The 12533-nt window shown below is 50.2% G+C and overlaps 1 protein-coding gene across 8 annotated transcripts in view; it reads left to right on the plus strand.

Moving 5' to 3' along the window:
- Positions 1 to 664: 664 nt before the first annotated feature.
- CHD4 (chromodomain helicase DNA binding protein 4) overlaps positions 665 to 12533 on the plus strand; it is a 28585-nt gene continuing 16716 nt past the window's right edge. For 4 of the 8 annotated variants that reach the window (XM_024579109.4, XM_045186879.3, XM_024579110.4 and 1 more), the window contains exons 1-15: positions 665 to 824; positions 1687 to 1864; positions 5429 to 5550; positions 5748 to 5963; positions 6181 to 6299; positions 6432 to 6673; positions 8223 to 8350; positions 8606 to 8741; positions 8894 to 9072; positions 9265 to 9504; positions 10325 to 10528; positions 10649 to 10854; positions 11195 to 11326; positions 11406 to 11502; positions 12222 to 12413. In XM_024579109.4, coding sequence (XP_024434877.2) covers positions 1765 to 1864; positions 5429 to 5550; positions 5748 to 5963; positions 6181 to 6299; positions 6432 to 6673; positions 8223 to 8350; positions 8606 to 8741; positions 8894 to 9072; positions 9265 to 9504; positions 10325 to 10528; positions 10649 to 10854; positions 11195 to 11326; positions 11406 to 11502; positions 12222 to 12413 — 2313 coding nt within the window. In that variant the 5' untranslated portion in view covers positions 665 to 824; positions 1687 to 1764. Of the gene's footprint in view, positions 825 to 1447; positions 1556 to 1686; positions 1865 to 5428; positions 5551 to 5747; positions 5964 to 6180; positions 6300 to 6431; positions 6674 to 8222; positions 8351 to 8605; positions 8742 to 8893; positions 9073 to 9264; positions 9505 to 10324; positions 10529 to 10648; positions 10855 to 11194; positions 11327 to 11405; positions 11503 to 12221; positions 12414 to 12533 lie in introns of those variants that run through there. The other 4 variants (XM_045186881.3, XM_024579112.4, XM_045186882.3 and 1 more) reach the window with 3 other exon arrangements.

A 12533-nucleotide genomic window follows, 5' to 3' on the forward strand; every position in this document is an offset into this window, starting at 1 on the left:
CCTGCAGCTCCAGGGGTTCTGTTATTATGGGATGTTGGTATAGAAAGTGGGAGAGTGATTATTACGGGATTTGTGTGGGAGGAGGCCGAAGTGTCCGTTGTTGTAGTGTGTGGGGGGGGTAAGTTTCTGACTATTATGGGATATCAAACTGGGGGTGGATGAAGTGTGGTTATTATGGGATGTCTGTGGGGGCTGGGGATGAGTATTATGGGATGTGAGGCTGAAGTGCTGGGCGGGGTGCTTATTATGGGATGGCCATGGGGAGGGAAAGGTGACGAATTATTATGGGATGTTAGCATTAAGGCCAACAGTGAAGAAGTTGGCAAAGAATGGCTATTATGGGATGTCTGGGGGGGAAGGGTTAGTTGCAAAAGGTCTGCAACATTAGATGTCAAAAGCCCTGGATATGTGTATATGGAGCGTGTGTGTATATGTGCGTGTTGTGGTGGTGGTGGTGGTGGTGGTAGGGGTGTCCGAGTGTATTATGGGATGGCTAGGAGGTGGGTGGTTGCCCGGGTGACAAGCGCGCGCGCTCGAAGGGGGCGTGGCCAATGGTTGCCTGAGCGACGAGGGGGCGGGGGTTGCCCGGGAGACCTAGGGAGGAGGGTGGCGGTAGTGGAGGGGGGTTGGAGTTGGTTGAGGTTATTATGGGCTGTCCGTGGGGGGGCGGGGCCTGTGCGGTGGGATTTCCCGGCCGGTGTTTCGGGCCCTTTAAGAGGCGACGCCGGAGCAGGAGCCATTTTCCCCCCTTCGGCCGCGGCGAGGAGGAGCCGGAGCGGGAGTGACACCGGGCCAGACCCTGCGAGACCTGCGGCGGCTCCGGGGTGAGGAGAGCGTGGGGTTCCCAAAGAGACGCCCCTTTCAGCCAAGCCAGCCCCAAGGGTCATCCCACCACCCGCCGGTTCTTCAGGTTTCCCCCGACCCGCGGACCGCCCCCTACCCTGAGGAGCCGACCCTTCCCGTTCCTCCCGTGCAGGGCGCCACCCTCCTCCCCCCGCCCTAACCCGGCCGGAGTCTTGTTCCCCTGAGACTCCCACCTCGGGCTTGGTCTCCCACAATGCCCAGCGCCTGCCCGGTGGCCCTCTGCTCACTTGCCCCCCGGGACACGTGGCCCGACCCCCTGCCCAGTGAGAGCCCTCTGGCCCCCAAGTTTCTGCGTGCAGCCCCCCAGAGCGCCCGAGCCTCCACGCCCCCTTGTCCCCCGCTGCTCCTCAGGAGAACCTGAGTTGTCCCAGAGGACAGCCTTTGGAGAGCTGCCCTGACTAGGGACTGGCCCCTCCCCAGGCGCAGGGAGGCGCCCCCCCCACCCCCAAGTGACCTTGTGTCCCCGAGCGCTTCGCCGCCAGCCGCCTCCCTCGTCCCCCCCCCCCCCCCCCCCCCCCGCGCCGCGGCCATTCGGACCCTCCTTCCCCCGTCACACCCCACTCGGTGCAGCCCAGCTTCCCCCCTCTCCACGCCTGCATCGGTCCACCCTCGGGGGCGTCGCTGCCTCTCATCTGGGGCGCTCCAGTGGGGGAGCGGGCTTCCGGGCTGCCCCCGAGGAGTGTGGAACTAAGTTCAGCCTGAGTGGTTCGGGTGCCCCGCTAGGGTGGCTGGGGTGGGGGGGGGCCGGTGGTGGTGGTGGTGGGGGAGGGGGACAGTGCACGTCACTGACTGTTCTCTCTCTTTTCCCCCTCCCCCGCACAGTGACTCGGGCCAGTGTAGAGGGCCCCAGGCCGCAGGCAGGAGCAGCTGGGCCAATTCCCTGGCCGGGAGCGGAAGGGGATGGCGTCGGGCCTGGGCTCCCCGTCCCTCTGCTCAGCGGGCAGCGAGGAGGAGGATATGGATGCACTTTTGAACAACAGCCTGCCCCCACCCCACCCAGGTAACATCTTCCCCAAGGGCCCAGGGCAGGAAGGAGACATTTGGGCCCTCCCTAGTGATTCCGGTGAGACGGGGCTTAGTTTCTCTCTCTCTCTGTGCAGAGTCGGAGGTAGAGGGCATCCGAAGGGAGTGGTTCCCTTTTGCGGAGCTCACTCTTGTGGGAGTGGGGTGGAAGCCTTGTGCCTCCTGGGCTCCTGGACGGAGATGGCAAGCTTGCTGCACTGTCTTCAGGAATGCTATGCAGTTCCCAGTTGAGGGAGCTCTCTGGGCTGGCAGGCATTACCTTGTGGGGGTCTTTGGAGGAATGCAGGTAGCTGGGACCCCTGGAGGCCCTGTGGTGGTGGTGGTGGGAGGAGGGGGTTGAGGATTGCCTTTTGATGAGACCAGCTGGGCATCTATGGTAGTTAGGATCCTGTGGTTGCTGCTCTGTGGAAAGGAAAGAGGGAGTGCTGGTTACTCTCTATCTAATTATTTTTTAGCTTTTGATCAGTAACTGGTTTTCTGTGCTGTTGCAAACTGTGTGAAGTTTGAATTGCGCTCCTTACTTAGCTGGAATCTAGAGTGCTTTTAGCCAGGCAGATGGCTGGACCGTTTTGAGCTGGGGAAGAATGGTGGAGGTTAGGGGTAGAATATTATAGCCTGCATGATTTACTAAGAGGTGTGAGAGAAGGGAGATGACGCCCTGGCCACCCCTCCTTCCCAGGCAAATGGACGTAATCCTAGCTTCTCCCCCCCCCCCCCCCGCTCCCCCAAGGTTTCTGCCCCTGTGCAGGTAGCCTTGGGTTTGGGCTGATGGTGTGAAGTATTTGTGTAGGTGTGTTGGGGGTTGCACTGTGTTTTGGGGTGGCTCCTTGAACTGGCCAAACCTGTATGGTTATAATTACCCTGCTTTATTGGAGTAAACCTTGTCTACCCCAAAGTGATTGATGTCATGCTGCTAAGCAGATGTCTCTCCTGCCTGCCTCGCCTTCAGAGCCCCCATCTAAGTCATGTTGTTTCCTTGACCTTTGTTTTACTTATATTTCTTTCTGCATGCCATTTTCTTCATCCTTTTCACTTATATTTTACTTTTCATATTGGAGCCTGCTGGTTCTGTTTCTGTTGCCCACGGAACATCTTTCAGTTCTGCCTTCTTTCTCCTCAGCTCTAGCGGCAAGTTGAGGTGGTATGGGAGAGAGTTGTTTCCACATTTGGCATTTTCTAAGTTGGAAGTCTTCACTTCAACCTGAGGCCAGTTAGGTCAATCTTGTTACTGAGTCTTCAGCTGTTGGGTTAAGAAACTTAGGCTTGAGTCTCTTCGCTGTTGCCCAGGGTGGTAGTGGTGATAATATTATCCCATCCTTTCTCTGAGGGGCATGAGAAGTGGTAGCGCCATCCAGCTAATGTTGGTTGCACATCTTAGCTTCCCTTAAGCCCCTCCCTCAGCGTGAGACTGCCCCCATGTCTGTTGGAAGCTGTGCAGGCTCCCCAGGTGAGCTCTGCCCCAAGCTGTAGCATGACCCAGTTTTCCCACTTGCCATATCCTATTCCTGCCCCGTTCCCAAATCCCTGTTCCTCTATGTCTCAGCCAGTTTGCTGCTTGCCATGTCAGTACCTTATCTGCCTGAGAGGTTTGGGGGGTTCTTAGGTGGATGAGAGGGTGTCTTCTCTGCCTTCGTGGGTTTGTCCTTGTCTCCAGTTCCAGCACTTACGGAGGTGGTGAAGAAGATGACCCCAGAGATTGACATGGGGGAGGTGGAGTATAAGGGGCTGGGGAGCTGGGGACATAGGGACCTAGGGATTGCTGGGAAGAAGCCCTTAAAGAAAATGATTTTTTTCTGGTGAGATCCAGACTGGTGTTCCATTCCCAAGGGAATGGGAGGGGCTTTCTTGTGCCTGGCCTGATCTGGGCTGAGTGGGGGGGAGGCTGATAGTGCTTTGTCCAGCCTAATGTCTCATGTTCCCTAGTATCTGCCTTTCTCAGGAAGGGCGGAACCAGAGGCATTTTAGTGCTAGTTCTGGGGGTCAGGAGCTAAGAGCCTGTGTAGGATTGAAGGAAACATTATTGTCTACCACTATCGAGGCGCTGCTCCTTTTTCTTGGTGTGGACCTGACTCCTAAATGTTGGATAGGTGGCAGGAGGTGGTTTACGATCTGTGGCCTGGACTTTGGGTAGGGGTGATGAGGAAACGGAGTTTCAGAGACATTTTGTGGGCTCCCATTCCTCATGGTAAATTATTTGGGTATCAAATTTGAGAAGGTTGTATTCTCTGACCACAGGTCCACTGAGCCTTTGTTAAATGTTAGGTCTGGTGATTGGAAAAACAATTATGATTGAAGGAGTAAGGCAGTTCCCTCTCATAGTATTGCCTTCATGTTTGTCTTGGGTTTCCTTGCCTTGGATGTCAGGGTGCCCTCTTGAGAACTGTGTCATACCGGAGGAGGTATTAGGAGAGGTGACATTTGGACCTGGGACCAGGTAATAATTTGGGAAGTCTTCTGTGAAGGTAGTCTTTCCCCAGCTACCTCTCTCAACCCCCACCCCCTCCCCTGCCACTTCCTGTCTGTCCTATGTTGGCAGCTGGGTGCCCTGGGCTGGCTTCTGCGGTCAGGAGCCATTTTCCCTCTCCTCAGCGGGTGAGGCACTCCCTCCTCTCCACTCCCTTCTCCACTACCCCCCTCCTTGGGCGGGGGTGGCTTGGGAAGAAGGAGAAAGAGGAGGGAGGAGGGAGCTGGTGTGCTGGTGTGAATGTCTGTTACAAAGGAAGCTGCCTCCTGGCCTTCTCCTCCCCCTCTGTGCCCCTTCCCACCTATCCCTGCCCAGGAGCGCTCAGCATTACCCCAGGCTTTGTGTGTGCTCCCAGCCAGGGGAGGAGGTGGAGCCAGATGGGAGGAGGATGGGGGGGGGGGTGGAGGAGATGTGACAGCTGGGCTGATTTGGGCCCCTGGGGAGAAGAGGCTACTGACCCAGGAGAAGCTGGGGAGGAACAGTAGGCTGGAGATGGGAAAAGGAAATTATGTTTGGGATTGGGCTAGCAACAGAACCTGGGACGTGGATTTTCTGGTGGTTTGGAGCTGGGATGATCCAAGAGGGTGGGTGAAAGGTGTGGGTTCTGGGACCCCTGAACTGATATTCTTTGGGAAATACGGTGAGGTATATACTGTAGTTTTTGCCATCTGGATAGGAGCTTTCATTCTCATTCTCTGATTTATAGTCTACTTGGTGGCCAGTTCTAGGAAGACTAGATTTATTTCTATTACTTTGTTAACTAAAAGCGGCTTGATTTAGCTGCATTGGAGATGAGCATGTAGAAGACTCCTGTTAGGAGTTAGGGAGAGGAGGCAGGGGTCTGGACAGCTGCCCGCAATGGGTCTGGGCTAGCCTGGCAGTCCTAATTCAGGTCTATACAGCTCTCTCGTCTGATTTTGTCCAGAGTCTCAGCTTCCTTCTGTGGAGAGTATAACAGTCTCTTAAGTGGAATCTGGGACAAGAAGTGGGGGAATAACGTCTAAAGCTCTAGATTAGGCTCTAACCTTTTGCTATTGATCTTTTCCCTGCTTTCCTGTCTTTGTCAAATATATGTAGAAAACGAAGATGACCCAGAAGAGGATTTGTCAGAAGCAGAGACTCCAAAGCTCAAGAAAAAGAAAAAACCTAAGAAACCTCGGGACCCTAAAATTCCTAAGAGCAAGCGCCAAAAAAAGGAGGTGAGCCGGTGACTGGATGCTGTGAGGTGTAAGAAGAAGCAGGGAGGAGCTCTAAAAAGGGTGGAAGGGCTGGGGGCATCTGTTTCTTCCTCTGGAGTGGCGGGCCAGGTCCTGGGGACAAGCCTTAGGGCTGTCCTGAGGTCAGCATGTGTGTAGCATGTGTGTGTGTCTCCCTCTCCCCCCCTTCCCTGCTCCAGCGTGTGCTCTTATGCCGGCAGCTGGGGGACAGCTCTGGGGAGGGGCCAGAGTTTGTGGAAGAAGAGGAAGAGGTGGCTCTGCGCTCAGACAGTGAGGGCAGCGACTATACCCCTGGCAAGAAGAAGAAAAAGAAGCTTGGACCTAAGAAAGAAAAGAAGAGCAAATCCAAGCGGAAGGAGGAAGAGGAGGAGGAGGATGAGGATGATGATTCAAAGGTACCTAGATCTCCATTCTCTATTCATTAGTGCTTGTTAACATCTGTTCTTTGTTTCCTGGACACTCTGTTGCTCATTAGAACATTTTCTCCCCACCTATTTCTAATGATTTCCTTTTAGCTCTCTTCCTTGGGTCTTGTAAGCCTTAGTTACAACTCAGTTCCTTTAGCATGTATAGGCATTAGGAGTCAGGTCTTTGACCTTGCTCTCTCTGCAGGAGCCTAAATCATCTGCTCAGCTTCTGGAAGACTGGGGCATGGAAGATATTGACCATGTGTTCTCAGAGGAGGATTATCGCACCCTCACCAACTACAAGGCCTTCAGCCAGTTTGTTCGGTAACTAGGCGGGTCTTGGGGGCAAGGGGAGGAGAGGGCATCTATAATCTCTTCTCACTTATTTTCCCGCTTTTTCCCTCTCTTATTTTTAAACTTCCTCCTTTTTTCTGTTCTCATCCATTTCTCCACCAGACCCCTCATTGCTGCCAAAAACCCCAAGATTGCTGTCTCCAAGATGATGATGGTTTTGGGCGCAAAGTGGCGGGAGTTCAGCACCAACAACCCCTTCAAAGGCAGTTCTGGGGCTTCAGTGGCGGCAGCAGCAGCAGCAGCAGTGGCTGTGGTAGAGAGCATGGTGACAGCCACTGAAGTTGTACCACCTCCTCCCCCTGTGGAGGTTCCTATCCGCAAGGCCAAGACAAAGGAGGGCAAAGGTAAAATGGGCCTTGATGAGAGGGGTGACTAGTGTGGGCTTAGGATGGTGAAGACAGACAAAGTGTGGAAATGCTACTCTGTCAGCCTGAAGATAGAAGGTAGGGAGGAATGAGTATTAGATTTAGGAAGGAAATTTGGGAAGTTGATCATGGGGAAGCCAGCTTTGGTGGAGAAAATTTTCATTATTGAGTTGGCCAAAAAGTTCGTTTGGTTTCCCTGTAAGGTGGCTCTAGTAACACTTAGTTGTCTTTAACTTCATTTGAAACAATTTTGTTAGATTGTATTGTGACAGCTGTCACATCAGCCCACATTTAAAAAAATCTTATCAAAATTGGTGAATTTTTGTGCAGCCATTATAATATTGAAGATGGAAGAAAATAAGCAACATTTTCGGGATATTATGCTTTGTTATTTAAAAAAAGGTAAAAACACAACTGAAACGCAAAATGATTTGTGCAGTGTATGGAGAAGGTGCTGTGACTGATCGAACGTGTCAGAAGTGGTTTGTGAAGTTCCGTGCTGGAGATTTCTCGCTGGACGATGCTCCACGAAATGGTAGACCAGTCGATGTTAATAGTGATCAAATCGAGACATTAATTGAGAACAATCAACCTTATACCACGTGGGAGATAGCCGACATACTCAGAATATCCAAATCAAGCGTCGAAATCATTTGCACCAGCTTGGTTATGTTAAACGCTTTGTTATTTGGGTTACACATAAATTGAGCAAGAAAACCTTCTTGACCATATTTCCACATGTGATTCTCTACTTAAACATAACAAAAATGTTCCATTTTTAGAACAAATTGTGACGGGCAGTGAAAAATGGATACTTTACAATAATGTGGAACAGAAGAGATCGTGGGGCAAGCGAAATGAACCACCACCAACCACACCAAAGACCGGTCTTCACCCAAAGAAGGTGATGTGTATATGGTGGGCTTGGAAGGGAGTCCTCTATTATGAACTCCTTCCGGAAAACCAAATGATTAATTCCAACAAGTACTGCTCCCAAATAGACCAGCTGAAAGCAGCACCCAACAAAAAGTGTCCGGAATTAGTCAACAGAAAACACGTAATTTTCCATCAGGATAACGCAAGACTGCATGTTTCTTTGATGGCCGGACAAGAACTGGTTGCAGCTTGGCTGGGAAGTTCTGATTCCTCCACCATATTCATCAGACATTGCACCTTCGGGTTTCCATTTGTTTTGGTCTTTATAAAATTCTCTTAATGGAAAAAATTTAAATTCCCTGGAAGACTGCGAAAGGCACCTGGAACAGTTATTTGCTCAAAAAGATAAAAAGTTTTGGGAAGATGGAATTATGAAGTTGCCTGAAAGATGGCAGAAGGTAGTGGAACAAAATGGTGAATATGTTGTTCAATAAAATTATCAGTGAAAATGAAAAACGTGTGTTTTATTTATACCTTAAAACCAAATGAACTTTTTGGCCATCTATGTGGTTTAAAGTTTTTCCCCATTTTCTGTCCAGTGATACGTATTTGGGTTATATGATCTAACTTGCTTGCTCTGTCCTGAATTTAGGTCCCAACGCTCGGAGGAAGCCCAAGGGCAGCCCTCGTATACCTGATGCTAAGAAGCCTAAACCCAAGAAAGTGGCTCCCCTGAAAATCAAGCTGGGAGGTTTTGGTTCTAAGCGTAAGAGATCCTCGGTGAGAGCCCAGCCCATCCTTTTGGTGAGAGTGTGATATCTGATAGAGAGGATGTTACATCATTTCAGGATCGATCTATCCTTTGCAGTAGATGCATCGAATGTGGGGGGATTGGCCACAGAACACATGACTAGGCTCCATGTATAACAGCCCTTTCTGGAATACTAGTACCCCCAGTAAGAGAGGGATTCCTTCTCTACCACTTTCTTTTCCCTTGGCTTGAACCTCTAACCTTATTCCTTTTCATTCTTCCAGAGTGAGGATGACGACTTAGATGTAGAATCTGACTTCGATGATGCCAGTATCAATAGCTATTCTGTTTCTGATGGTTCCACCAGCCGTAGCAGTCGCAGCCGCAAGAAGCTTCGAACCACTAAAAAGAAAAAGAAAGGTGTGTTTCTTTTCTGAATCTATGTAATTGGGTGGGATGGGAATGACTGGGGAATAATCTCCCTAAGGAGGTAGGGGCTAGGTTATTTTAGGGGCGGGGTGGGGGGAGGTAGTTTTTTTCTAATAATTGGGCTTTCCCTCTTCCTTGCCCAGGCGAGGAGGAGGTGACTGCTATGGATGGTTATGAGACAGACCACCAGGACTATTGCGAGGTGTGCCAGCAAGGCGGTGAGATCATCCTGTGTGATACCTGTCCCCGAGCTTACCACATGGTCTGCCTGGATCCAGATATGGAGAAGGCTCCCGAGGGCAAGTGGAGCTGCCCACACTGTGTGAGTACCTGGCTACTGTGGCCCTTTGGGACCCTCAAGAGGAAGGGTGGGATGATAAAGCTCTTTTGGGCCTGGGTGAGAGTAATGGTGGTGTTGCTGGTGTGGGCTTTGGGAAGCCTTCAATGGAAAGATGAGTGTGGTTAAGCCTTGGGGTGGGGGGGTGGTAATAATCTGACTGTTTCTTTACTGCAGGAGAAGGAAGGCATTCAGTGGGAGGCCAAAGAAGACAATTCCGAGGGTGAGGAGATCCTGGAAGAGGTTGGGGGAGACCCCGAAGAGGAAGATGACCACCATATGGAATTCTGTCGGGTCTGCAAGGATGGGGGGGAGCTGCTCTGCTGTGACACTTGTCCTTCTTCTTACCATATCCACTGCCTGAACCCCCCACTTCCAGAGATCCCCAATGGCGAGTGGCTCTGTCCCCGTTGTACGGTGAGTGACCCCAGCCAGGGTGAGGGACGTTGGAAGGGTTTGGAGAACTGTACACCTTTTAGCCCTGAGACAGGCATTTTCCTTTTTCATGGGATCTTTGGGATATGTTTGATATGGGTTCTTTGGGATATCCCAAAGAAATCTTGGGATATCTTTGTTCTGAGAAAATGTATGACTGACTTTGAACAGAGGAGTTGATGCTTCACCAGCTCTCTTGAGGGCGATGCAGCAGTATTCTAGTCCACAATATCCATCCCTGTCTTGCCACCCAGACTTGGGGTCTAGCTAGTTTAGAATGGTTTAAAAGGGTCACTTACTGCTTTGTATTGCATAAGAGAGGAATTCTGGACTTTAGATCTGGAAATTTTCTCTAATTTCTTGTTGTGGGTTATTTTTTTTAAATTGGTAAGTTTGGGGAGAGACAGACACACAGACAGACATCGATTTGTTGTTATGCTTACTATTATGCATTCATAGGTTGCTTTTTGTGTATGCCCTGACCTGGGATTGAACTCACAACCTTGGGTATTGAGATGATGCTCTAACCAACTGAAATATGCAGCCAAGGCTGTTATGGGTTATTGTTGAAGTCCAGCTGTTAGCTCTGTTAAGCAGATAGGAGTGATCGTGTCACACAAGTCCTGGATGAAGTCTTAAAATGGAGAGGGAATTCTATTGTTCTCTCCCTGGAAGGGTCATGGGATTAGCTCTTACTTGCAGTGAGATTTTAATAATTCTTGGGTGAGGTTGAGGCTGTGGGGGCTATACTGTTTCCACCTCATGGTAATATTTGGTGTTGGATCATTTCTTTTTCTCTTAGTGTCCAGCTCTTAAGGGCAAGGTCCAGAAGATCCTAATCTGGAAGTGGGGTCAGCCACCATCTCCCACACCGGTGCCCCGACCTCCAGATGCTGATCCCAACACTCCCTCCCCCAAACCCTTGGAGGGGCGTCCAGAGCGGCAGTTCTTTGTGAAATGGCAAGGCATGTCTTATTGGCACTGCTCCTGGGTGTCTGAATTGCAGGTAAACCTGGATTGGCTAGAGATGTGGGGGTTACAACAACGAGGGTAGTGAGAACACAGTCTCATGGGTAGGGGGAGTGACTATAGCTTCTTAATGGCTTATTTCTCTTTCTGTTTGCAGCTGGAACTGCACTGTCAGGTGATGTTCCGAAACTATCAGCGAAAGAATGATATGGATGAGCCGCCTTCTGGGGACTTTGGTGGTGATGAAGAGAAGAGCCGAAAACGGAAAAACAAGGACCCTAAATTTGCAGAGATGGAAGAACGCTTCTATCGTTATGGGATAAAGCCTGAGTGGATGATGATCCACCGAATTCTCAACCACAGGTACCAGTGGAGATGGGCCAGACTGCGGTTATCTTGGGCATATGGAGGGAGACCATTGCCAAAGGTATTATGAAAATGGACGTCACCAGTAACTTACACTTGGAAGAGACTCACACTCTGTTGTTAACTGACCGAATCCTGGTACTTGAGCCATAGGAGACTGTAGATTAGAGATAATTTTTGGTCCAAAGACGGGTATAGTAGAGTTTCTAACTACATGTCTGGCCTACCTAGAGGTCCAGTTTGGAACAAATGTTATCAGCAGTTTTTGAAAGCAAGGCTGACTTGGGAGGACATGAGGTGGCCTTCTGGCTCTGAGGATTTTCTCTTAACCTTGTAGCGTGGACAAGAAGGGCCATGTCCACTACTTGATCAAGTGGCGGGACTTGCCCTATGATCAGGCATCCTGGGAGAGTGAGGATGTGGAGATACAGGACTATGACCTGTTCAAGCAGAGCTATTGGAATCATAGGTGAGTGACTTTGGTGAGGAGTAGAGTTGCTTCTTATTGAAAGGACCATAGGCAGTAATGTGATGTCTGTCTTTTTCAGGGAGTTAATGAGGGGTGAAGAAGGACGACCAGGCAAGAAGCTCAAGAAGGTGAAGTTGAGGAAGTTGGAGAGGCCTCCTGAAACTCCAACAGTTGATGTGAGTTGGGCAGAAGAGGGAGAACACAAGTTACTGGGTAGGACAGTGTCTTGTGTGCTGCAATCTAATGACAGTGCGAGTAATAACTTTATAGCTGAGGCTGCCTCATGACGTCTGCTCTCCACATCTCCGTAAATCAGAGAAAACACTAGGATTACTTTCTCTTTCCATTATCAAAAACAAAAGCACAGGACGTGGTGTTTTATATGACGGAGGAAGTGTTAACTATGGAGGGGGGAATCATACAACCAAACTTTTACGAAATATTGGAACCTGGGTCTTCTGATCCTTAATTCATATAATTTATGGCTCAGTTCCTCTGTGTTTTTTTTTTGTCTGTATGTGTAATGTGAGAATGGTTAATGTTAAAAAGATGAGTCTTGAGGGCCACAGTGGGGATGAAGGACATAGGATTATCTACCTGCTGGATCCTGACTAGAAGAGCTAATGTATTGCTGGTGAGGCTGTGATGTGTCTTTCCTCAGAACTGTGAGACCACAAGACCTCCGTTTGCCTGATAGGCTGTTTGTTGCCCTGCTTCCTGGAGGATCCTAAATCAAACACAAAGTTACAATAACCAGTGAGGACCTTTTCCCCCATAATTTCTTGTGGCTCTCCCAAGGAGGATCTAGTGAAAATGTGTGAGGAAGAGGCCACCGCTCAGTTATGAAAGGAAGGGAATTCCTTGCCAGCTCTCTAATTCTTATTTTATCCTTCAGCCAACAGTGAAGTATGAGCGACAGCCGGAATACCTAGATGCCACTGGTGGAACCCTGCACCCGTATCAAATGGAGGGCCTGAATTGGTTGCGCTTCTCTTGGGCTCAGGGCACAGACACCATCCTGGCTGATGAGATGGGCCTTGGGAAGACTGTCCAGACAGCAGTCTTCCTCTATTCCCTCTACAAGGAGGTAGGGAAGCTGGGGCTGTTAGTTTTTTGTGGGCATATTTTGTGTTCATGGTCTTCTCTTACACTCTGAGGAGAGAGAGAGGGGGAGAAGAAATTGTTCGTTAACCTTGAATGACACTAA

Source organism: Desmodus rotundus, chromosome 3, assembly GCF_022682495.2.
Source record: "Desmodus rotundus isolate HL8 chromosome 3, HLdesRot8A.1, whole genome shotgun sequence".
NCBI classification, from domain to species: domain Eukaryota; kingdom Metazoa; phylum Chordata; class Mammalia; order Chiroptera; family Phyllostomidae; genus Desmodus; species Desmodus rotundus.